General features: G+C 35.4%; 2 protein-coding genes and 1 long non-coding RNA gene across 3 annotated transcripts; all 3 read right to left on the reverse strand.

Moving 5' to 3' along the window:
• Positions 1–2,618: 2,618 nt before the first annotated feature.
• Positions 2,619–6,519, reverse strand: LOC110695499. Its single transcript, XR_002506081.1, has 6 exons — positions 5,292–6,519; positions 4,981–5,193; positions 4,806–4,898; positions 4,583–4,686; positions 4,045–4,482; positions 2,619–2,847 (listed from the first exon to the last, which is right to left on the reverse strand). It is a non-coding gene; the product is annotated as an uncharacterized LOC110695499 (long non-coding RNA).
• Positions 6,520–7,117: 598 nt separating this feature from the next.
• On the reverse strand, positions 7,118–8,750 carry LOC110695492. Its single transcript, XM_021872722.1, has 3 exons — positions 8,418–8,750; positions 8,231–8,342; positions 7,118–8,147 (listed from the first exon to the last, which is right to left on the reverse strand). Exons 1-3 carry the CDS (start codon positions 8,591–8,593, stop codon positions 7,671–7,673), a joined length of 765 nt encoding a protein of 254 aa, XP_021728414.1. The 5' UTR covers positions 8,594–8,750; the 3' UTR covers positions 7,118–7,670.
• A 1,544-nt stretch (positions 8,751–10,294) lies between these two features.
• On the reverse strand, positions 10,295–11,242 carry LOC110695403. The gene has a single exon (XM_021872644.1). It carries the CDS (start codon positions 11,240–11,242, stop codon positions 10,295–10,297), a length of 948 nt encoding a protein of 315 aa, XP_021728336.1.
• Between the last annotated feature and the right edge of the window lie 16,082 nt (positions 11,243–27,324).

Genomic DNA, 27,324 nt, shown 5'->3' on the forward strand with positions numbered 1-27,324 from the left:
TGAATACGAGAAGAATAAAGTAGAGGCCTATTTTTAGGGCAAGTTCAATCTCTTTTATGTTGGATTTGTACTTTCATCCCCGAACTTCCAGTCATGGTTCCAGACCTATTAGAGTTAACGATCCCCTGGATCATTAAGGGGTGTAACCTTCACCCTATGAACGGTTTACAAGTTCCTAAAACTTGTTGGCGACTCTTTTACTCTAGCTTCCTTCCCTTTAGACGCCACCATGATTAAGTGTATGATCACAGTGGGGCTCAAGTGTGGGATGGATTGAAATATTCCCTACAAGGTCAAACTTAAAGTTTGACCCATCCTTCAGACCCTTGAAGAAGTTTGTGTGCTATACCTCGTCAAACGGCCCTTGAATCTGGATTCTTAGCAAACTGAACCGTCTGACATAGGAGCGCAGTCCTTCTCTCTTTCCCTGCCTTATGGTGCTCAAGTCAAGACTTGTTTTCTTGGCAGGAACGTTCATCGAGAAGTTAGAGGCAAACAGGAAGGCGAGCCTCCTAAAGCTGAATGCACCCGGCTGGCAGGTTGCCAAACCATTGTTGGGCTATGACCTTCAAGGTAGCTGGGAAAAATCGACACCACATAGCATCCTCCAACCCATGCATGTGCATAAGGTTGGAGTAGGCCACGAGGTGGTCCTCAAGGTTGGAGATACCATCGTAGGCACCAACCAACACATTCTTAACCTTGGCCGGCTTTACCGCCTATTTTATCTCCTTGGTGAACGCAGAAGTCTGTTCACCAAGTTTGAGCAGACAGAGCTGCCAGTCCAAAGGTTGGACGTTATATGCCACCTACAAAATTGGCCAAAGAGACCCGTCCAAATAAGCCAAAGAGACTGCCTTAGAGGCGGTCTCTAGCGCACCGGTCTCTTTGGTAAAGAGACCTCTTTATAATAGGTGGTCTCTAGAATATGAAAGCTAAGACCACCTCTCAAATATAAGAGGTCTCAAATTCCTAGAAATTGAGACTACCTTTGTAAGAAAAGCAGTCTCAATTTTCAGAAAACTGAGACCGCATATCTTAAATAAGCAGTCTCTTTTTTTAGAAAAATGAGACTTCTATTTAACATAACAGGTCTCTCTTTGGTCTCATTTTAAATAAAAAAAAGGGTTTTTTTTTTATAATTACAATTCATCAATATTAACATTGATAATAACTTATTTACTTTTATTTATTTTTTATGTTATTAAATAAGAAGTAAAAAAATAGTTATTTTATTTCATACGTACACCTCAAAAATTACGTACAGTAATTAGTACAAATATCAATGAAAATTTAATACATAAATAAAAATAAAAATTCAAGAAATGATGCTATGAACTACCCAGATCTAAATAAATTTTTTTAAAATGATGACAATAAACTACCCAAATCTTCAATCACACATCTTCCGTTCAAGTTGAAACTTGAGCGATTATTTTGGAAACGAGGACTATAAACTACCCAGATCTTCAATTACAGATCTTCTTCAGTTCCTTACCTACAACCACAGATATAGGCATGTAAAAAAAATTATAAAAAGCAAATTTTATTATCCAAAAAATAAATCATAACAATGAACAGATTGAAAAAGAAAAGAAAAAAAAAACATTTTAAAAACGAGATATAAAATAAATTGTTTTTCAATAAAAAAATGAGAAATTGTTCAATTTAACAAGTAAAATATGAGAAATTGTTCAACTTATAAAAAATACCAGAACTTAAATCTAAAGCGCTGAAATCAAAATTGAAAATGGAAACAAAAATAGAAAAACAAATGCGAAAGTAATAAAGACGAAAATTACTAGATTTTCCTTCATATGAAAGAAGTAAGCAATAATAACTAAAAATACTAGATCTGACTATGAAAGGTGTTTTTAAACAAAAATATCATAATAGAATGGCGAAAATAGTTTCTGAAACGGAAACATTAACAATCAAACAAGTAATCTTTATCATGGCTAAACTAAAAATCCGACAACTTATTGTTTTTAACAATAAAAAAGGAATTTAAAAACATTAATATAAGAAATTCAGATTTTTCATCAAGAAAAACCGAAAAAAAAATTAAAGATCTAACACTTAATAATGAAAATTAATACAAAACTCACCTTGGCAATACATCTTGAAATCACTACTACAAAAAGCGTGTTTTCGTGACGCTTTTTAGGCCTTTTTTCGACGCAGAAAAGCGTCGAAAAATTATTTCTCGACGCTGTAAAAAAGCGTCGAAAATCCTTGAGTCGAAAATTTTTCAAGGACAACGTTTTTCGCGCATTATCCCAAATGTGTAGTTTTTTTAGCGACGCTTTTTCCTGTCCACATAATCAAATTTAGCGACGCTTTTTGTTGTCTTGCGTTTATTCGTGTCAGCCTATGGTATGGCGGGAAACTCTTTGAAATTTGAAAATGTGCAAATATGTAGACATTAAAAAGCGTCTAGAATTTTTTTTTTTAAGCTTTTTTTTTCCTTTTATTAAATTATTATCATCATACATACATTATAATTATTTAAATTTATCATAAATTAAATTAATTAATAACATTAAAATAAAAATAAACAAAAATTCAATATAACTAGATTAAAAAAAAACAATAATTAATCAACAATAAAAAGAGTACGTAGTTAATTACCAAATTTAGAAAAGAAAACATCAACACAGTACAATCATTAAAAAAATGGTCACATATTATAGTATGTAGCTTGTCCCTAAATAAATACATCACTAATATATATAAGACTAAAAACCAAAATAGATAGATGATGGCCACATTGATTGATATAGTCGCTTGTTGATGCTCAAGTGTCCCGGCCTATTCTTTTGTTGCACCTACATTGCCTTTTCCAATCTTCAAAAAAAAAAAATACAAAGTATAAATTAGTCTAAATCATGCTAAAAATTACAAACAACAAATTAAAACAATAACCAGAATTTGCAGCCATTCTAGCAGGTTAAAAGTAATCTATTATCAATTGAACACCTTATTAATTCCATTACTCATCACCAAAGTTTGACTATTAGAAATGTTGTCTATTAGAAAATTCTGATGAGGCCTAACTATGTACCAAATATAATAAATGCGAACTAGTGATCCTTTTTTTTAAGCAAATAGGAACTATAATATATTAATTACTTGAGAGAGTTACTGATGGCAATTGCCATCAGGACAAAAGAGCATGAACTTAGAGTACATATTAGTGTGCACAGACCTAGCTGAGCACGTCATATAGTTACAGAAACTAGAAGTAAGATAAAGCATAATAAGCCTAGAAGAGCAATACTTAAGCCTTCTAAAACAACCAAAAGCAGCTGCTGGACTTTTCATGAACACATCTGTGGCAATAATTCAGCAACTGGTGATTAACAAAAGTACTTGCTGGGTGAAAACTAATCCTAAGCAACCAAATCTGGAATTTCTGCAGCATATGAGTCGTAGGTGTTTGTAGGAGGATAAGAAAAAGGAACCACTTCTCCTATTTTCATCTTTGTTCTTCCCATCATAGCTAAATTGTCAGCCACAGATCATTAATCAACTAACACTCCCATTATGAAACACCCTTCCCCCTTTAAATCACTGAATAATTAGCCATAACAACAGATTTCTATCAAAAAGACAAAATCTGATGACACACACACACACAAGCTCTGAAATATAATCACACACACACAAGTTTTGATGTTCAGAGCTGCAATTCAGAACAGCAATACTAGAATACAAGCTCTGAAATATAATCACACACATCTTTGCCAAGAACTAATAAGTCTATAGTTGATAATTGGCTGGCAAAAGCACAGCAAGCAGGGGAGCAAGCAGGGGAGTATCACAGACACACAAGTTCTAGTATTGCTGCTAAAATATAATCACACACACACAAGTTTTGATGTTCAGAGCTGCAATTCAGAACAGCAATACCAGAATACAAGCTCTGAAATATAATCACACACATCTTTGCCAAGAACTAATAAGTCTATAGTTGATAACACACACACACACACACACAAGCTCTTACTTTCACACACATAAAGAGAAATGTGACTTTGTTACCTGATGTTTTGCCTTTCCTAAGAATTCAGATGCTTTGTCTAGAAGACCCGGAGATGCATTCCCTTGACGAACTGCACCTACAATCTGAGAAAATTGTCCAACAAGCGCTTTAAGAAGAAGATTGTTGTGTCCGACCTCGTCTTTCAGCTTTTCATTTTCTTGAGATAGTGTATCATTTTTCTTGTGCAAAGCATTCACTTCTTCTTTAACACTATCCATCACAATAGTCCTCTTTTGAACTTTTCCATAGCCTTCCTTCCTTAACACACCACGTACTCCGAATATGTCCCCCTTTTTAACCCCTAGTTCGTAACCCACCGGACGATCGGGAATCTCATTGCCATACATAGTTTGCTGAAATGCTTCATCTTCGAGCTCTTGTTCAGACATCTTAGGGTGCACCATCCTCAACTCTTCAACCTTAGCTTTAACATCATCCTATACCAACATTTAGGAGTAATGTAACACCACAAATAACACATAATCACACCACAAAATCTACACAAAATGATACCAGAAATCTGTCACAAAACCATACCACAAAATCTTGAGTGACTGTTCAGGAAGAAATTTTTCGTCTTTACCCGCATGGGTTTTAATCCACAGCGCTAACAAGCTCATTTTTTCTCCATGTTCATCCTCCTATAAATAATAAGGCAAAACAAGCATTAAATATGTGTACAATAGTATATAACGCATATAACTTGGCTTTGTTCTTACTAATATCCTAAGTAAATATAAAATGACATATATATTCATACATAATCAGCTTGTTGGTTTGCAAAACTTTTAGAGCCAGATGTATGAATCTGATTTTGACAAGCTCGTGCCTTTTTACCGCATGCTGACATAGTCTGCAATCACATTTTCAAATTTTTTTGTTAGAGATTAAATAACGTTTGATAGAGTAAAAAATAAGGTAAATATTGTCCTTACTTTCCCATAATCCGAATCCCAATATTTTACCAACTTAACCCAGTTACTACTGGTAATTCCATGTGGCACATTATTACACATATCATCCAATTTCTTCTCTAGTGGCTTGTAATGAACCATTTTCAGAGAATATTTGAACTGCCTCCAACATTTATTGGCACGCTTGAGAGCTTGGTTGTCATATTCCACACCAGGAGGAATCACAAAACGGTCCTTCAGTAAAAATAATTAGTTAAAAATGTAAATCAGCAAGTAATCTATTAGAAGTAAGAGACCGTCTAAGTATGTGTCTTAGGGATGAATATACTTACTCTTATGTCTTTAATTATATTTTCCCTTTAAAATGCTTGTCGATTGCTTTCCAATCTTTTTCCCCAACTGGACAATGTGACTCCATCTTCGCAATCATACTAATGAATTTAACCAAAATATGTCCACCCTTCCTAATTGGCTGGCATAAATCATTGAATTCGACATAGTACTGGACGCCGTTATTACTCCATACGTCAATTGGCAGAATAATACCACTTACTAATGTAGTATTACCCTTGGCATCTAAATAAAATAACAAAATTAAGTTAAAAGAAATAATCAGTTAAGTGAACAATATGTTCTAACAGAGAAGCAGATAAAATTTTGCAAATACACACACACAAGCTGCAATTCATTTCTGATGTTCAGACCTGAATTCAAAACTGAATTCCAAAACTGAATTCAGATTTGAATTTCATTTCTGATTTCAGGTCTAGAATTCAGTTCTGATATTCTAGAACTGAAATCAAAACTGAATGCCAGAACTGAATTCAGATTTGAATTTCAGTTCTGATTTCAGTTCTAGAATTCATTTCTGATGTTCAGAGTTGAAATCAAAACTGAAATCCATAACTGATTTCAGATTTGAATTTTAGTTCTGATTTCCAGTTATAGAATTCATTTGTACTTAATCAAAAAAGAAAGCACAGAACACATATCATAGAGACCGTACTCAATTCAAATGTCAATTAGCATGTACCTCGACATAACAAGCATAATTTACTTGAAAAATTAATTATGCAGCTCAATACAAGTTTCAAGATATAAACAATTCCATATATCCAAATTTAGAACAAGTTTGACAGTGATATTTAAAATACATATGCATGTGTAACACGTGTAACACAAGCTTGAAAAAGAGATATAAGATTATTACTCCATTGTTCCAATATAAGGCATCAATTATACACAAATTAAAATTAGTACAGGCAAGCAACCAAGTATAAGTCATTAAGTCCAGGTATCATCAAGCCACACACACTGAGATGAGAGAGCAGCAATTTTTTTACCAACTTTTGTCTGCTAGTGATTTTGGCTGTTATGTAAATACAAAAAGGGGTAATGAGGGATGGACTGACTAGCTTGTGGATTGTAGTAGAAATCGTTGAGCACTGTGACCTAAAGTCACCACTAGAAAGTAGTGGCCTCAAGCCACCCCCCCTGTAAACAAAGTGTTTAGGGCCAGATTAAACAGCACAAACATCAGCATGACAACTATGGCAGAAAACATTTACCTATGGTTAGAACCTCCTCCTTGTCGTCAAAATCAATGTCTTTAGGCCAATCCGGAAGTGCTTTTGGTCGTAAGGACTTAGATTGTTTCGGGATCTCTTCTGATTCGTTTCCATTTTTTTGTCTTTCATGATTATCCTGTGCAGCTGTAGCTGAAGTTTTCACAGCACCTGTTTCACGGTTCCGGATTCCTCGTGTAGCAGGTTTTGGGCGCTCGGGAGGTTTGTGAGAAGTAGAAGGGGAGTTCAATGAGTCTGGTGCAATTGAATGTGGAATATTAGGTGGGACTTTTGCTGGGAATTTATTCTGAACACCTGATGTAGCTGCCTCTTTGACTGAACTCGATGTTGAACCAGGAGGATTTTTCCAAATGGATCCTAAACTATTAGGTGGTTGTTGGTCAGATGTTGTAGTGGTAATAGGTGGAGAAAAAGGTCCCCATTTGTCATCCTTAAGTACCTCATTCTGTGGTGACTTAGTAGCATGTTTTTTGGTAGGTTGTAAAACAACTTCAGTAGCATTTGACTTAGCTGTGGCAGCAAGTATTTCCCTTGCTCTCTTGCTTCGATAAGTCATCTTTACCTGATAAAACCATAAGACAAGCTACATTAGTTTGTCAATATCACAATAAACTATATAGTTCTGAACTATAATCACAATATCACAATTACAGTGAGTTCATTACAAACAGCAACAACACTTAGTTCAATTACATTTCTGAACTGATGTAATCACAATATCAGTGGAAAGTAAAGACACTATATATAGACAAAACTGATATAAAGACAAGACAATATATGTATAGCTAAACTAAACATCTAAACTGATATACAAAATAAGAACAACAATAATCAATGCATCAGAGTTGAAATTCCAAAGATGAATTCCAGAACTGATTATTCCAGAAATGAATCATACCAGAAATTCAGTTCTGGATTCAGTTTGGAATTCAGTTTTAGAATTCAGTTGTTATTTGACCAATAAGAAACCGAGACAATAATACTACTTAGTACCATTAAAACAGAAATTAAGTTAACAAAATGCAAAATTTGATGAATTAGAATAACTAAATGAAATATAAAAATACACACCCATCCAAATTTATGAACTCAAATCTATAATAAATTATAAAAGTTGTAAACAAATTATTCAGGTATATCAAACAAGTCCCTAGGCTTAGTTTTCACAACATGACACCACCCTTTTTGTATCTCATCCTCAATATAAAAAACTTGTTTTGCTTGAGATGAGAAAACAAATGGATCATCACGCAAAAATCGCCCTGTGTGCATCAACTTTGAGATTTTGATACGAACACTTCCATTCGGATTTGTTTTGATACCCCTACGGATATCGACCCAATCACAACGAAACAATACAACCTTATAAGAACCATAATAATCTAATTCCAAAATTTCTTTGAGTTTTCCATAATATTCGTGACCCTCTGCTTCCACCATGATTTCTGAATTCTGAGTTATTCGAAATCGCTCGCGATCCACAATATCAAATTTGTAACCATTGATAATAACACTTTTCATCCTTTTCCCGCGGTTACTCAAGCCACCGGCTAAGGCTTTTCTTAACTTTCCTTCTACCGTGCTATCATCTAAATTATGGACCTATAATTCAAGAATAATAAAGTTAGAATTAGAAAGTTATATAATATAAAAATAAAAAGACCCTAAATGTAAAAGCATATGACCTGGCTTTGCAACCAATCTGCAAATTCATCAATTATCCACTGATTTTCAATAGATTCATCAGCTTGACTACCTCCAACGTCATTCTCTTGCCTCTTTAATTTTAAGAACTCACTATCGAGATTGTAAATTTTATGTTAGTAACAAGTATATATTGGACGCTTTAACTAAACTCAGAAAGCTACTTACTTGAGCACCGGGGTTAGTTCATCGGAATGAAGTAAAACATAGCGATGAGCTTGCTTTAAACTTCTATCATCCAACCGGACATTTTCTTTCTTTCCAACAACACGACCACCAGAGTTATACAAATAGTTGTCAATGTTTGATACACCATCCTCATTCCTTCTAGGTCTATTGAACATAGTCTCAACACTTTCTAAATATCTCGAACAAAATGCAATTGTCTCCCACAAAAGGTAACCTTCCGCTATAGATCCTTCCGGTTGCGCTTTATTGTTTACATGAGATTTCAAAAAGGCCAAGTACCTTGAATTATAGTAACGATTTTGTATGTGAATGTGAAAGAATAAGGAAAATTATTATTTAAAAATTGAATAATACAAATAAATAGAATATTAATAAAAATAATAATAATAATAATAATAATAATTATTATTATTATAATTATAATTATAATAGTAATAAGTACCTTTCAACAGGATACATCCATCTATCATGAACCGGTCCGCCTAGTCTGACCTCTTCCACTAAATGAATTAGTAGATGAACCATGATTGTAAAAAATGTTGGTAAAAATTCTTTTTCAAACTTGCAAAGAGTCAACACGAGCTTTGATTGAATGGTATCTAATTCTCTTGTATCTATAGCAGTTGAACATATCTTTTTAAAAAAGTCAGACAACTCTTCAAGCAAGTCAATAACTCTTGTGGCATTCGATGCCCTTAAAGCAACCGGGAGGATATCTTGCATGAGAATATGATGGTCGTGACTTTTCATATTAATAAGTTTCCGTTGCTTTAGATTCACACATCTTTGCAAATTAGATCCATATCCATCAGGAACTTTCATCTTTTTCAAGACTTTCAAAAATCGTTCTTTCTCCTCGTTAGACATGGTGTATGCAGCCGGCGGGATGTAACCTTGAGGTCGATCCATAGATGAGGTTTTATATTCAAGTTCTTTAGGGCTTCTGTGCCACTCTCATCATCCCTACTATTATCCATATCTAAAAGAGTTCCTAATAAAATATCGGACACATTCTTTTCAATGTGCATAACATCTAAATTATGTCTAAGAGGATTATGCTCCCAATACTCTAATTCAAAAAATGTACTTTCCTTTTTCCAAAGAATATGATCACTATCGGGATCGCAATCATCGTCAAGTTCATTGGCAGCTTTTTTCCCTCTTTTTGTAGGAACTTTTTTTGTCTTCCCATATACATACTTTACCCCTTCTTGTTGCTTCAAAACTTCGGTCCCGCTGGTACGAATCGGAGCAATACCATATTCTTCTTTCCCATCAAACAAATTAGCTTGTGAACAATATGGGTGATCAATAGGCAACCATTTTCGATACCCAGGGTAGATAATTTTGCTACCAAATCTATCTGAATTAGTAGAATGAGTGCAAGAAGGACAAGCTTTGTTGCCTTTCATACTCCAACCTGACAGCATAGCATAAGCAAGAAAGTCATTAATAGTAGAGTGTAGGGCTGCTCGCAGTTTGAAGTTTCTTCCACTATAAGAATCAAAAGCATCAACACCTTCCCACAATAATTTCAATTCATGGATTAGTGGTTGCAAGTACACATCAATATCCATACCAGGACCAAATTTACCAGGAATAATTATAGAAAGAATAAAGGATGATGGTTTCATGCAAATCCATGGTGGTAAATTATAAGGAATGAGGACCACCGGCCATGTACTATAATTTGTGTTCCATAAGACGATATGGATTAAAACCATCACTCGCTAGGCCTAATCTAACACTGCGAGGATCAGCGGCAAACTCTGTATATTTTTCATCAAATTTATTCCAGGCCTCGCCATCAGCAGGGTGTCGTAGAATCTTATCATCCTTATGATTAAAGTGCCATCTCATGTCCTCTGTGTTTTAGATGACATGTAAAGCCTCTTTAATCTAGGGATAAGGGGAAAGTACCGCATTACTTTAGCTGCCTCGCCTTTCTTACATGCTTCTTTTCCTTTTTCATTTACATCACCCTCCTTTCCCTTCACATTTTTCCACCTTGATGTATGGCATATATGACACTCACTTTTATTTGCGAATTCACCCCAATATAACATGTAGTCATTTGGACATGCATGGATTTTCTCATATCCTAACCCTAAATCATTTATTATCTTCATGCCTTCATAATAGGACGATGGAAACTCCTTAATAATGGGAAATGCGTCAATTAAAAGTTCAAGTAGTTTATTAAATGACTCTGCAGACCAATGGAACATACACTTTAGGTGAAACAAATGCAATAGAAATGAAAGTTTCGAAAAAGTAGTACACCCCTCGTAGAGGCCTTTTTCAGAAGCTTCCATGAGATTTTTATACTTTGCCTGTTCTTCATTTGAGAAAGTTGATTGATACTCATCATCTACCTCGCGATAAATCGTAAACCCCTCATCCATGTCATATGAATTGTCATCTTCAATACTTTGTTCATCAAATGATGGATCTTGAGTTTTGTCGGTTTGTCGCGTATTAACTCTAAAAGTTGCACTTAGTAACCCGTCCATATCATCTCGGCCAACTGCATTTACTTGATCATCACTTAGATCATAGGTCTTACTCCCTTCATCTTTACAATGAAATATCCAATTTCTATAGTTTTTATAAAAACCATAAAATAAAATATGGCCTCCAACTTCTTCTATAGAATTCGTTTTATTTAACTTGCACTTATTACATAGGCATTTAGTTTCATGTGTATTTGGTAAAAGAGTCTCTTTAGCAAGTTCCAAGAAGTTCATGCAACCTTTAAAATAACCGGGATCACCTCTTGGTAAATCAATCCAACTAGTATCCATGTCTACAAAGAAGTATATAATTAATTGCTAATTAAAAACAATGACATAAAAAAAAATTAAAAAAAAAATCATGTTACAAGGATCCTTAAACCAATATATAATAGGGACATCACTTTCACTAAGTAAATAGACATCCATCAAAGTTATAATATCAAGAAGTTTATCCACTTAAAAATAATGTAAGTAATTCAAGCCTACAAACTTGTTGAGGGGTGAAAGAAGAAAATTAGTAAGAAACATACAACAACAAAAATAAGTCATGCAATTTCGATGAATTTCTTATTCAACAAACCACACTGGAAATCTACAAAACATGACTACAAGGAAATAGGCACACGTTTTTCAAGTAATTATAAGATAGTGTCACATGAAACATCCAATTAGGGAAATCTAATAAAGCCTACACAATTGAAATAAGTATATGACATACACGTACTAATCAAGCCACAATCTTTAAAAATGTATTCTAGTTTGAGCTAATGTCTAAGGTAGAGTGTACCTTCTTTTGCCGCAAAAGTAATTGTGCGTTTTAAGCTACTGAACAAGGCTGAAAACAGAAAAGGTAGTGTTAGTAAGCTTTAACATAAGATTTTGCTTGGGTGGATAAAAAGAAACAACAAGATTTGTCCAATCTGTAATTCTAGTAGTCTGGTGAGCATTTGAACAATTGAATAAAGAATCAAAACTATGACCAATATGGAAAACTAAAACAACAAGATCAGAAGGTCTAAGACAAATGGGTACATGTAGATTAAGATTGGAGGGATAAACTTTACAATCACAAAAAAATGCTGCAATCTAGAGATGATAACAATTTTTTTTTTTTTTTTGGGTGAGCAGACTATATACAGAGAATTCACAAATTGGCTTCGATCTTCTTTAGCTATGCCATGAATTTTCACACCTTGAGCTCTTTTAAGTGTCGAGATGAAGTGGACTTGCTAACCTGATCTAATTTTTTGGGTGAAAAAATTATGCTGCCAATATTCCCAAGTTCATATTGTTCTATTAATGCACTGCAACTTTAATGTGTAATGGCTAATTTATTTAGCTCTGACCAGAAAAATCAAAGCCTATAAATTTCATATCAAAAACCATAAAGTTCAAAGCCTATAAAATTCATATCAAAAACCCATAAAATTCCAAACTAAAACCCTAAAAAACGACATAAAAATCATAACAAAAACCAAAAAAACTACTTACAAAAAAAAAAAAAAAAAAAAAAACATGGAAACCATGGATATGCAATCAGAAATCACGAAAAAAAACAACATAAAAAGAAATTAAATTATCTAATTAAGGGCAAAAAATTACCTCGCAATAAGAGATCGATTCTTGTTCTACCCCAACTCAAAATCGAAGACATGCAAAGAAGAATTCCTAATATTAACGAAATTTAGAGAATTGTGAGATATTAGGGTACCAAAAATTATAGATATATACCTAGCAACAATATTGTATAGCAAATTGTAAGTTGATACCTGAAATTATTGACAGTGACGAGCAAAAAAACCCCAAATTCCTTGAAGATTAGCAAACAAAATTGCGAAATTTGTCGCTGATGATGAAGGAGTCGTGGGTTGTTTAGAGGAGATGAGAGCGCAATTGAGCAGAATAAAGAGTGGTGGGCGGTTTAATTGGGAAATTTGGGAACCCGCTAATATTTTCTTGAATTAAAGTTTCAAAATTGCGAATAAATTACCTCACGTGCATAGCATGTGAGTTTCTCGACGCTTTTATGTGTCGATAAAATTTTCGACTGTAAAAAGCGTCGAGAAAAGGCGGTACCAAAATCCGTACACTGACGCCATATCAAAGGTGTCGCAGCAAAAGCGTCCAAAAAGTACGCTTTTTGTAGTAGTGAATTTTGAAATGACAGAGTAAGATAACTTCTTGAGATTGATAACGAAGTAAAGGATAAAAGTAAATTTTATTTTATTTTGTGCGAGATTAACTTAGAATCTAGAAAAAATGAGCAAGAGCAAGATCGAGATGATGAGAGGAGGGAGAAGAGAGAGAAAAGAAGATGAAATGAGTTGAAATTCTGAGAGTGAAGAGCGGTGGAGGAGAAGAGAGATAAAATGAAACGGTTTAGGGTTTCAGATTTAATGGTCTTATGGCTGCCTATATATGTGGGAGAATTAATTCGAGAGACCTGTTATTTAAAATAACGGATCTCTCTAGTTTCTCACATTTTAAAAAAGCAACATTCAAGAATCAAGAGACCGGTTATTTTAATTGACCGGTTTTTTGGATATTACCCGAGACCTGTCATCTAAAATGACGGGCCTCTCTATATTCCTCGATTTTTTAAAAAAACTCCCAAGAGACCTATTTTCTTAAATGACCGATCTCTTTGATATTTCGAGAGACCTGTCATTTAAGATAATCGATCTCTCCTCTATAAAAGACCAGTTATGCACTTAACCGGTCTCTTATTTTGGGTCTCTTTGGCCATTTTTGTAGTAATGTATCCCCCAAAGAGGGTCGGCTGCATGAAACGAGGGGTGTACTTCCCATATTGCATCTGAGGCACATACAGGGCATTCTCAATCACCTATGGTCTAGTATGGACGGACTAGCCGCCTGAATGGCTCTCATGCAATGACTTGGAATTTCTTAGGGGTGTAACCTTGAAGCTGTCTGGAAAGCTCGATGTAGAGGCTGACTCAGACAAATGCTGACTCCGGCTGTGCTCGATGATGTGTCGAGCATCGAAGTAGGTTTTCTTGCTGCCATCTGGCTGAACAGCTCGGACGACCTTCCATTATCCCGTCTAGGGCAGAAGGATCTTAGTCCAATCAATGGCAAGCATAGTCTTTTCCTATGGATGTGGAGTAGGCTGCCTGTCTCTGACTGACTTCCTCCTCTCAGCTTGAGGAAGCTTCTTGCCCGACTAACCCTTGTTAGAGCCAACCACTCTCTTGTTAATCAGGTCATTCATTTCACCTTTGAAACTTGTCATGAATTTCATAAGTTCGTCTCAGGTTACTAGAGCTTAACCTCCTACCGCCTTGGTATTACCAGGCGGTGGTCCAGCAGACTTGGTGGGATCAGCTTCATTTTTTACTCATTTAAGCTTGTCTCTAGAAAAGGATGTGTTTAGCAATGAGTGACCCATCAATGGTCACATATGTTTCGGCGTCCACATCGTGGTCGTCTTCATGGTCTGTAAAGACCTCCCCATCAACCGCAGGACGGTTGGGGTCTGGCGGGGGTACAGACTCTTGAACCATCTTTGAGGTACTCTCCCCACAGACGACACCAAATGTTTTGGGTGTTTTTGTCCCTCGGGAGAGTTACGGCTCAAAGACTGGTCCACGCGGTCTATACCTGCAAAACACTGACATTCCAGTGTGTTGGAGCTTTGCCTCCAACAATCAAGTTAGAACGCGTTAGTGAAAGTAAAAAGTGCGAAAAGGTAAAAGTAAGATCTTCTCAGATTCCGAGATCAGGTGTTTTTTCCGATGTGAGATAATGTAGAATATGCAGTAATAATTTGTAGATGTCCCCAAACTGGGGGGGATCACCCAATTTATAGGGTCATTTGTAAATGTGCCCCTGATTAGGTCACTCTGACCTAATTCTGATGGGCTATGGCGCCGAATTATGGCTTTCTTAAGATTTGGGCCCTGAAGGCCGTCTTTTTTCCCAAATTCTAGGATTGGCACGTGTCAAATGGAGAATGATCTAATTTGGACTAATCTGGGTCTAACACGTGTCACTACCTGGTTGGCCCACGTGGCTTGGGTAAAAAATACTCATAACAATGAGGGTTATATTTAATTATTAGTAGAAGAGAGAAATTTTAAAACACTTGTCTAATAGGGTTAATATATATAGGAGTGAAAGATAATTTATATACTTGTATAAAAAATAGCTCAATAATGAGTTTAAAATTACATGGTTGATTCAAACTAAGATCTAATCAAAACTGAAGTAATTTAAGCTGAAACCTAACTGAATCTGAAATTACCTGATCCAAAGTCTATTAAATCTATTTTGACCCATATAAACCCAATTAAATCCGACTTCGAGCTCACCTAAACTCGATATGACTCAACCCAAATTTAACTTGGCCCAAATTCGACTTGTACCTGACTATACTTGGACCAACCTTTAACTCGAATATAATAAAGCTTGACCCGACTTGATTTAATTTGTTAGGATAAAATGACCCGTCATTACCCGATCTAAACACCCCAAACCATTGTGGGTAAACCCAAACTCTATATGTGTACTCGATATGACACCTTTAGCTGTAATTAAAATAAAAATGATGCAAATAATATTTAAGTAACCGATCAAATATTCAATTTGCTAAAAATGACAATAAATAAACTTGAATTTTGCCAATTCTATTAAATGAGCTTTCTAAATTTTATATTGACTTCCTAAAAGAAAGGAGCAAAATTTTCATTATAAGTACATGCTATTTTTACATTCTTCTCTATCTTATCCCTTGCATGTTATTTGACGATCTTTTTTCTATGAATCTTTACCATAACATGATCAGCAGTTTATTCTTTTCTAGTTACTATTAAATGTTTCTTAATTTGTTGTAAAAAATGTCTTGGCTAAGATCTACAGTGTATAAGGCAATGGAGGTGAGGAAAAAAAATAAAGCCAAAGTATCACGCATTCGTTCTATTGTTGACATAGTCCTATTTCATGTTGGACATATTGTTGCTAGTGATTCTAACTTTCTCCAGCATAAAAATGTAATTTCACTTTTTTCTTTTTGATCTCTTTATTTTTAAATTATTCTTTTATTTGTTTGTCTTCTCTGTTATCAATAATATTCATTTTATGAAATAAAATTATGACTAATCTTGTGCGAATTTATGTAAGATTGTGCAACAATATCTGAATATCATGAATTTTGTGTGAAATCATGCACGTAATTTATTAATAGTTTATTACAAACTAGCTAACCATTTGCATCCATTTCTTTTCTTATATATGAATATTTAAATATGGGAGAGTTTAAGTCCTTTTTTTTTTATAATGTTATTGTTATATAATTTTTTTTTTCTTTCTAATTCAATATATATAATAATAATCCCAAGTTTTGGTCATTTTATTCTTATGTTGTTAATTTGTTAAAGTGTGATCATATATGAATTATTATATGCTTCTAATGTGGAAAAAATGAAAAATAATGGTAATTGCATATATTTCAGGGAAGTCAAATAATTATAGAAAACTTCATTAATGCTATGAAAAGATTAGATGAAGTTTCTATTTCTTGCAAAGGATTGGAGAGGATTAATCTCTTGAGGCGATTGTTGGCATCATTTGAGTTGATTGAAGGGACTTTAAATGATAGCAAGAATTCTTTTGAGCTCAATCGTGAAATGTTAAATAACAAAGAATCCCATTTTGTGAGTCATACAATTTCTATTAGCACTATATAATTTATATTTATTTTATAATAAAACATTCATTGATATAATGATTATGATGATACATGTTATAGAATTAGCACTACAATAATCCTATGAGTCAAATAGAAGATATTGTGAGTTTAATACTTCCTCCATTTTTAATATAGCACCACTTGTCTTTTAAGGAAGTTTCAAAAAATTGCACAATATCCATTTTAGAAAAATAAATATTTGTGTTCACACTACAAATACCTAATATACACTTGTTTTTCAACCCTTACTTTTAATTTTGTGTATAAAATCACATGGGTAACATTGTATTTCTACCTTTATCTCTCATCCTTTTTCCCACTTTAAAAAATTTGTGCAAAACTCTTATTGTACTATAATAAAAGAACAGAGGACGCACAATAAATTTGTGCAAAACTCTTATGGTACAATACATTTTGTGTATACAATCACATGGACAACATGCCAAAATGACTAGAAAATGAACACACAATATTTGATTTATTTACAAATATTCCATCATGACTAGGCAAAATTATTGATTTATTTACAATTTTGCCATTTGATAAATAAATTTTGTTTATCAAGGAGATAAAATAAGGCTTTTGCTTTTTATATTAAGAATAACATATTTATGCTCCTAATTTTGTGTATTTATTTTAGAAACATATCTTAAGCATTTATTATTTGCATTAAAAAATGAGTACTTTTTAGTTAGAATAATTTTATTAGATGTATTTTGTCTAAACTTATTTTATTCAAATTATATTGGACTTATTTTATCTATTTTATCATTCTATTTAAATTTCTAATATTTTTTAAACTTATTTTTTATAAATATTTACAAATTTAATTTAATAAATAGTTTTTTAGAAAATTTTACCCGCGGATTAAAGACTATTTTAAAATTACTATTGTAAAATAAAAAAAAAAACTTGTTAATTACTGCCACAAATATTCTTGAATATTTACAATTACAACCCAAGGTCACTTTTAGCCATTAATGACGTCACTATAAAGCCTAAGCTCTCATTTAACTCTCTAAAACAAAAAAAATAGTCGATTTTCTTTTAACCCAAGTCCCCCCCCCCTTTTCTCTCTCCTCCTTTCTCTTTGACCTCTAACTTTCATCTTCTTCATCAAATTAAAGAAGGTTTAACAAATTGGCATCACTTGAAGAATCATTAGAAAATTTAGGCCAAAGTTTCGGATCAATGAAAGAGAAGAAAGGGACCATTGATGGAGGAGGTCCAAATAATGACAAAAAATCAAATTTCAAATCAATTTAAAATATCCATTTACAAATTCTGGTTAGTTACTAACTTAATTAGAAAAAAAAAAAAGCCCTAACTTTTTTTTTTTTGAAAACCTTATTATGCGAAATTATAAAAGGCGAATTATTTGTTTCTCTTTGAAAAAAATGGAAGAGCAATAGAGGAGGAAGCTTTGAAAACTGTATTTTAATGGGAAAGGAGGAAGATAAAAAAGAGAGAATGAAAGGAAAAGGGGGATTAACTCAATGAGTTCATTTTAGGGTTAACTTGGTTAAACAAAAAAAAACGATTTTTTTTTTGTTAAGTTGGTTAATTGGGGTTGAATTAAAGTTAAGGGTAATTAATGACATCATTTTTTGCTAAATGTGGGATTTGATTGTAATAGTAATTTCTAAATACTGAAGAAATAGCCTTTAATACACGGTAGTAAGTAGAGCTGTCAATTCGGGTAAATGGGTCAGGTTTAAGTCGGGTTAGTGTGGGTCAGGTCATCTCGGGTCGGGTCAGTACGAGTTAATGTCGGGACTTATGCGGGTCGGGTTCGGGTTGGGTCATGCTTGAGTCGGGTCACGTCGGGTCATACATCTTATCGGGTTTGGGGCGGGTTTAGGTCAGTCAATAAAAGGTCGGGTTACATTCGGGTCGGGTGAAAAACAGGTCGGGTTACATTCGGGTTTTTACGGGTTTAAACAAGTTAGGGTCCTGTTTGGGTTCGAGTCGGGTTCGGTTCAAGTCAATTATTTGCGGGTTATAATCAGATCGGGTCATTATCAGGTTCGAGTCGGGTTCGGTTCAAGTCAATAATTTGCGGGTTATAATTAAGTCGGGTCATTATCGGGTTCGAGTTGGGTTCGGTTCAAGTCAATAAAATTTTAAATTTTTTTTTTAAAGCTCCAAATCAAATTGTATGATTTAAAACATTTTAAAAAATATTAAAATAAACAAGTGGATACTAAAATTTAAAAAAAAGGATCAATAAAAGGATTATAAGTAGTTATATGGAAGTTTAATTTGAAGATAATTTAAATTTAGAAAAAAAAAAAAAAACATTTGGCTGATTTAATTAGACAAAATCACTATCACCGATTCACCTCACTCACCTCATATAGCCTCAAATACGTTTAAATTCGGGTTAGTAATATGTCGAGTTTAAATTCAGGTTAGTAATGGGTCAAGTTTAATTTTGGGTCGGGGGAATAACAAGTCGGGTTGAATTTGGGTCAGATCAATAACAAGTTGGGTTGGTTTCGGGTTGGGTTTGTAACAGGTCGGGTTTAAATTCGAGTCGGGTTAGGAACGGGTCGGGTTGAATTCGGGTTTTGACGGGTTAAATCGGGTTTGGGTCATTCTCGGGTCCTCTCTAGGTCGGGTTAGGGTCGGGTTCGGGTCTCAAATACTTTGGTCAACTCGGGTTTAGGGTTGGTTTCAGGTCGGGTTAGGTCGGGTTTGGGTCACCATTTTTTTCGAGTTCAGACGGGTTAGGGTTAGGGTCGGGTTAGGGTCGGTATTTCAGGTCGGGTCAACTTTTGACAGCTCTAGTAGTAAGTGACATAATTTCCATTTATTTAAATTTAATCTTTGAACTTAACCCAAAAATAAATTTTTTTGATGGTTTACAATTTATTTGAACGAAATAATGCCTCAAATTTTAGTCTTTTTTTCATAAAAGAAAAAGGTGAATATATAGCTAATGTAATCTACAAATATTATAGGTGAGATTTATACTAAAACAATTTGTGGCAATGTAACAGAAAATCGTTAATCTGGAAAACTCTCTAGTGAGAGAAAGTCTAGTGAGAGATACTCTCTACTACCTTCATCTAGTTTCCTTTTAAGTTTTCCTCCTTTTCTTCTCCTAGTTTTCTTTCTCTTCTTCATTTAATTCGTCATGTCTGAAAGAATTTTCCCTAGGACGTTTGTTTATACTCATGCTATTGGTACTTATCAGTTTCCTCCTCCTGCTTTTCAAGAAAGTGATATTAATTGGCGTAGCGCTGTGATAGGAAAGTTTTGGGATAATCCTATGGTAATGAATAGGATGCAGAGGATTTAGATCAACGGGGTTGGGTTCACTTTAAGGGAAGTCTTATGGTTATTCAACGTATTCGTGAACATGATGTTCCGGATAATATGAACCTTAATTTGGTTCCGATGTGGGTACAAGTTCAAGGCCTCCCTATTCGATACTCAGTTCCGGAAGTAGCTTCCTCTGTTTTGAATCATGTTGGTGATTTACTTATGGAAGAGGATTTTAACGGTCAGTTTCCTATCCCTAAACCTAGAGTTAAAATTTTAGTTGATTTATCGTTACCTTTTTAATTGCGGGTTGTTATTTCCCTACCTATGACAATCATGTTACTTGGGTTCGTTTTAAATACGAAGGAATATTTCACTTTTGTAAAAAGTGTGGTTTTGTCGGACATGGTCGGGATACTTGTCCAAAGTCATATGAGTTGAGTAAGCTCCACCTGGAACGTCGTTTTCGTAAATTATACGAAGGCGGCGCACATGTTTTATTTGGTCTAACGGATGTGTCGTTATACACAAATTCCATTCGAGGGATTGCCCCCAATCCTGATAATTGGACAACCGAGCTTTGGTTTGGTGATAATGATGAGAAATATCCCTTCGAATATCCTGCTGATTCACATCCTTCAGACTGGGATGATTTAAGCGGAGTTTTTGATAATATTTCGACTGGTTCAGTTACTTCATCACAGTCTCTGCCTCCTCAAGCTTCCCTTCCGGGTTTATTTCCAGGTCCTCCACTAAGTGGCTATCGGAACAGTGGCGATGAAGTATGGCGGCGCGATTTAGGGATTAACCGGTGTATTCGCGAGGATCTTGAGATTGATGAGATTGCACCGTTCCATGGATCCTTCAATCCACGTGTGCGTCATGCAGGTCATCCTCATCATGTTTTGTCACATATTATTAATTGGGAAAATCTGACAGCTGGAAGATTGGATAATCGCATCTTCAATCATGATAATCATCCTCATGAGTCACGTATCTTACTTCCTCATCAAATATATCAGAGTTCAACCCGTTTTCCTGATCCGGATCCAGTTATATCAAGTAATCCTCCAAATTCTGGAGCCCCATGGAGTAGTATGTTGAGGACGGATCCATATAATTTGGCTTTTCAGGCTCGTGGGCCCCCCTTTATTAATGCTCAATTGGAGCTGCACTATAGAGGAGTCTTGTTTCAATATTTGGGCCAGCCCATTATGAATCCAGTTCCTATTTTCTCTCCTCCTCCTCTTGGTCCTACTAGCCCTATATTCCCAGATCCTTTTGAGGCAGGTCCAAGTAATTGGAACACAGATCGACCTCCTCCTTTGTTCGAGATTGAGCAGCATCATTCTGTTTCGCTTTCTCCTTCTTTTGCTTCTTCATTCCCTCGCATCCCACCGGAGGATTCAGGCTATAATCAGGATTCCTCTACAGGGGAATTTGAATTTTCTCATTCTACTCCTTCTGTGCATCAAGAATTGGCAGAGATATCGGAAGATCAAGATGATTCGGTTCCGATGGAGTGGTCTCCTCAATCATCTCCTGTTCGTGAGGAGAATCAAGATCAATCCTCTTTACCTTCTGATGATAATCAGGTTCAACCTTCTTCTTCTCCAAATAAAGCGAAGGATCAGCAATCACTGTTAATTGCAGATTCCAAGGGTAAATATGCTCCTTTACGGTTAAAAATGGCCAAGACTAAGGAAAATGTGTGGGAATGGGTCAAGAAATCTTGTCCTTCTAAGCGTCACGCTTCGACTTCTGAGTCCGTTGCTCCGTTTGTTCATCATTCTTCAGGGATTTTTTCGTGTTTCAAACCTTTGAAGAAGCGCAAGGGTATTCAGGGAAATCCAGTTCTGGTTATCTACTCACCTTCTCACTCTGATCAGGGTTTGGTGGCATCCCCTCAAAGGCCACCTGGAACTCCATGAATATAGGTGATTGGAACTGTAGGGGTTTGGGTTCTGCGGACTCCCCTAAAGTACCGTACTTGTCATCTTTAGTCCACTCTTTTTTCTATTAATGTTATGTTTATTATGGAGTCTTTAGTCGATGTAGATACTGCTGTAAGAAAGCTAGCTCTTTTAAGGTTTAATGGGTTTTGTGGTGTAGATTCTCGGGGTCTTAGTGGTGGATTGGTTGTTTTTTGGTTTTCTCCGTTTAGGGTGGTTCCTCTTTTGGTTTCCTCGAATGTAATCTTGTGTGAAGTTTTTACTCCCTCATTTGATCATACACTAAAGTACGGTGATCATACACTAAAGTACGGTGGCGTCCAAAAGGGAAGAAGATAGAGCAAAAGAGTCGCCAACAAGTTTTTTAGGAATTTGTAAACCGTTCACGAGGTGAAGGTTACACCCCTTAACGATCCAAGAGATCGTCAACTCCATAAGGTCTAGAACCAAATAAGGGTTCGGGGATGAAGGTACAAATGCAACCTAAAAGAGATCGAACCTGCCCTAATAGTAGGCCTCTACTTTATTCTGATCGTATTCATGTGCGCTTTCTGATTAACATGCAATCATTAGGTTAACTCTAAACCTGTTTATCTATGTTGGTTGAATTTAATGCACAAATAAACTATTATTGACGATCACTTGAAATTATAATCACAATTAACCCTAAACAAGATTATTAAATATCTTATTAAGCGTGATTACAAGCACCAAATTCCCTTTAAACATGCATAAAAGGTGTGATCAAGCAATAATTATAAATAAGAATCAAGCAACATAATAATAAAATCAATAATCATGAATAATAATTATAATCAAAATAACAATAATAATATTCATGATCATGTTCATATTAATATTAAAGCATAATAAAAATAGCAAGATCCTAGGCATGATACTAACAAGATTAATAACAAACCCTAGCATGTCACTAAGCAATAAAAATCAAATCTTTAGCCCTAACATGATACTAACGATCATAAATATTAGGAAGAGAATAAAAAGCATCATAACAATCATATCAAATATTAAAATTACCCTAGACATGATACTAGGAATATCAGAATAACAATATAAACATGATTTCTACATCATAATTTCAATAAAAACCATTAAAGTACTTACTTTGATGCCTCATACCTCTTTCTAATTACAAAATACACACGTTAGTAACTTCAAGGAAAATAATAAATCAAAACAATTAAATTAAATAATTGAAAGAGAGATTTGGGACCAAACCCTCAGAAATTAAACCTTTCACGTCTAGGGCTTAGGCAACTTCGAATATGGCTACGTGTTTCTAAGTCTTGCGAATGCGGAATTTTGTATGAAAAAGCAAAGGTAAGAAGAACGAATCGAATAATTAAGAGAGATGAATGATTTAGAGAATGCTAAAGAATTAATGATTGTTGATGATTGAAAACGATTGGTGAGAATTGATGAATGAATCGTGAATTGGTGAATGATAGATGTAGATGATAATTGATGATGAATGGTGAATGAAAACGGAGTTTTGAATATGATATTTATAGAGAAAATCAGCCAAAAAAAGATAAATTAACAAAACAGAGTCTAACGCTCAGAAAACAAAACTGGCGCCAACCCTGGCTAGCTGGCGCCAGGCACCACCACTAGCGCCAGGCGCCAATGGCTAGCGCCAGACGCCAGGCCTGGTTCCAGGCGCCAAGGCCTGGGGTTAGGCGCCAGGCCTGATACCAACGCGTTTTCGAAAATCCGATAAGTTTATCGTACTAGAGTATAAAATAACATAATTTCCTCAAAAATACTATTTGATTTTGATTAAAACTCTGAAAAGTCAACAAAAGTCAATTTATCAATGCTAATTGAATTAGGAATGAAAAGAACCATCTAGAGGAATCTAGAAGACTAAAACCATTCCTAATTGCATTAGGAATGATAAATCATATTAGGCCCTCCCCTAGATCATTGGGCCGTAAATAAAGCTCAAACCGGGCCCAGTTTAGTAATTTGGCCATAACTCCCTCAATATTCATCGGAATTGGGCTTATAATATATCGTTGGAAAGGTCTTTGCAAGCCCCATCCAACTAAACTACTATTGGACCCATATCATGGACTAACCAAACTGGATTGGCTGTTTTTTTAAAATAAGTTTTCAAAAACACAGAGAAGAGAAAAGAAAATAAAAACTTTCCACAACACTAGACTTTCCACACTTTTGCTTCATTCGATTATGATTCGACATGAAAGGTACTCATCACTGGGTTTGATTTTGGGGAGACACAAATGGGTGTCTACAGATGTACCCACTTTGACTGAGTTTGGAGAAACGCAAGTTTCGAAAAACGAAAGCCAAAGTATCGATAGGGACGGAGAATGATTCAGAACGTTCTGCGATCTTAAATCAATCTTGCAACACCGATACCTCCAAAACTAGCATTAGTTAAAAAGATAAAAGAGTTAAGAAACGCGTAGCTTGCACCGTCGAGCACACGTCTCTGAAAGTAACCAATTTGTTTTGATGATCTCCTGCAAGCTAGAGAATGCCATCTCGCTTGAAAACTGCTACGCCCGTAACTGCTTCCAAATTAGAAGATTGCTTCGCCTGAAACGATCCTCCCCGCAATGATAATATTCCACGTCCAAGGGAATATTATCGAAGATTATTTCTCTTGAAACAATCCCCATCCGTATTGATAATATTCCACATTCTAGGGAATACCATCGAAGATTATTTCTCTTGAAACAATCCTTAACCGCATTGATAATATTCCCTATCCTAGGGAACACCATCGAAGATTATTTCTCTTGAAATAATCCTCAGTTGTTTGTGACAACTTTCCGCAAGCTTGGGAATGCCACCTTGCTGCTTTGACATTCTGAACAAAGAGCTTCTTTTTCCCGCTGTGATAGTTTTTGAAAAGATGACTGCTTTTTAATATTTGCTATGCCAGTACGTCGGCGCTTCACTGCTTGTGAACCAGTATGTCGGTGCTTTTGTTGTGATGACAATCCTCTTTTCTTTGGGAATAGTTGCCAACACAACTCTTGTATGATGTATGACAATCCTATTTAGGGAAATTTGTGTATGCTTCGTAACAATCCATCCTTGGAAATGTTGCCACGATGAAGCGAGAATCCGTATCTCGGAAAATTTACCAAAATCCAATTTTTGGGAAATGTTGCCAATGCTTCGTAACAATGTTTCATAAGAACTTTGCTACGATCGACAATCCACATCTTGGAATATAACTCTTGAAAGAAATCCACCTTGGAAATTTGCCAACGCTATGCGACAATCCTTTTGGGAAAATGTTGCCACTATTGACAATCCGCGTCTTGGAACATTTGCAAAAAAGAGTCGATCGACAATCCACTTCGGGAAAATTTGCCACTTACTGAAATGAATGACAATCCACGTTGAGGAACCTTTGCCGATATTTATGATGAATAGAGACCTACAACAATCCTTTGGGAAATTTTGCCGTATGGAACTGGGTATATGAAAATCCAATCTCGGAAAACTTGCCAGCGATCTATGAATGTATGACAATCCGAACTTGGAAAAACTTGTCAAACAAAGAAGGAGCACGGCAATCCACGCTTGGAAACTTTGCCAGAGATGACAATCCAATCTTTGGAAAACTTCGTCGTTTAATAAGAATGCGCGACAATCCATATTTGGAAATATTGTCAGTTGGTGATGACAATCCAATTTTTGGAAAACTTTGTCGTTTAAGTGCTTGCTTTTGAACCGATGCTTTGGTGCTTGTAATGAGCCAATACTTAGGCGCTTAATCTAAGTGAGAAAATCCTTCATCAAGTCAATCACTTATTGCGATTGTAATCAAACTGACTACTAATCATGTCAAATTGCTTATAGGGGCAAACTGGTGTACCAAGGAACCCGAAATTGTTGTATGAAGTCGAAATCACCTTTTGGAGAGGCTTCGAGCTCTGTCACTGCTGAAATATCTCTGGTGCCAAGAATTGACTCTGTCGCCGAACGCTGTGATAGGGTCTTCCCTGTTCTGCTATACCTTTATTTATTTTTGACTATAGAACTTTGCCAATCTCTTTAATCATCTTAGGGTTGACCTAAGGTTTAGCATTGCTTGACTCATCGACTTGACACGACTCAAGGTATAAACTTGACTCGCTGTGATTGACTGACTCGAGGTTGACTCGACTCAAAGTGTGATGACACATTTGTTAGACTCAAATCAAAGTGATATGACACGACATGACTCAATGTGTACATGACTTGTGTGTGCATTGTAATGTGATCGTGCGACTCGAAAATTCTAAAAAGCAAAAACTTTCCGTCATTTTTGTGGAGGGTACCGACTTTCTCCCGAAAAAGAAAGACGTGAAAAAGAAGAAGCGAAGTTTTCGAGTGCATGTTGAATGAGCTTAGTCAAATGTCATTTGATACTATCTCTCAAGGTGCAAGGACTAACCCATCCTAGGCTATCTTAATGGTTGACTCAATGATGAAAGTATTTGGGTAACTTAGGCACGGAGGCTAAGCACTTCATACTTCGTGATGCAATGACAAATATGATTGATGAGTGATGTTGACATGACAAGACATGCTTCAACGCTGTGATTTCATGACAAAGGGTTCCTAAGGGAAATATATTTGGTCATGTATCTGTGATGTATGTGATAGTGACACTAAAGCTAAGCCACAAGAGCTAAGTGTGTGGAAAGATATTATTGAAAAAAGTCAAATGGTGGTGACTCTTAGGCTAGGTAAGCTAATGATGTAAGGATCAATCCCCCAAGTCTAGCTCTAAATGAATAGGGATGAGCATAGGGAATCCCTTGATATGATCATGGTGCAAGTGTGTGAATGTGAATATGAATGCATTTTTATTACGGCCGCACCTCGATATGAGGTTGCCTACGTATCTGTTAGGAATCAGGCCGAACGTAGCTCTAGCCGAACCTCGCACAAATGTGTATACCTCAAAAAGGTCTTTTAAGGGTTGTAACGTGGTTAGGCTAAAGGCTATAGAAGAAGAAGGGGATAAAGGTTCAAGACCCTAGATAAGCCCCCAAGGTGTGCAACCTCGCTTTTGAATCTTTGTATTTTCATGCTTGAGTTCCTACTCTTTTTTTTTAGCTCTTTTGCTTTAGCATTTATTTTATTTTAATAAGTGTGGGCAATCCCGATCATGCGGTCTATCACTCACTTGGCATTCATGTTTCTCAGGCACGGTACCGAGCACTCGATAAGAGACGCAATCTGAGACGTGTTCTTATCGAAGATATTTTCATATCAAAGACATTGGAACACTTACCCTTTTGTACACTTGTTTTCGTTTTTTTATTATTGATTATTTTTTGCTATTGCTTTCTTTTGAATTTGCTCAAGATTTCTTTAGAATTTCATAAGTTGCACACCATCCCATCCCAAGGTTAGATAGATGTAGGTTGAAAAAAGAAGGGTCTATCGTT

The sequence above is a fragment of the Chenopodium quinoa genome, unplaced genomic scaffold (assembly GCF_001683475.1).
Source record: "Chenopodium quinoa cultivar QQ74 unplaced genomic scaffold, ASM168347v1, whole genome shotgun sequence".
Taxonomy (NCBI): Eukaryota; Viridiplantae; Streptophyta; class Magnoliopsida; order Caryophyllales; family Amaranthaceae; genus Chenopodium; species Chenopodium quinoa.

What these genes read in the sequence shown, in the direction of transcription:
- LOC110695492 (XM_021872722.1), bottom strand. Translation starts at nt 8,593, where the DNA reads ATGTTCAATAGACCTAGAAGGAATGAGGATGGTGTATCAAACATTGAC. An exon ending in GAACTAACCCCGGTGCTCAA is followed by an intron (nt 8,343 to 8,417) that starts GTAAGTAGCTTT and finishes CAATCTCGATAG; the next exon opens with TGAGTTCTTAAAATTAAAGA. An exon ending in CAGATTGGTTGCAAAGCCAG is followed by an intron (nt 8,148 to 8,230) that starts GTCATATGCTTT and finishes CTTGAATTATAG; the next exon opens with GTCCATAATTTAGATGATAG.
- LOC110695403 (XM_021872644.1), bottom strand. Translation starts at nt 11,242, where the DNA reads ATGGATACTAGTTGGATTGATTTACCAAGAGGTGATCCCGGTTATTTT.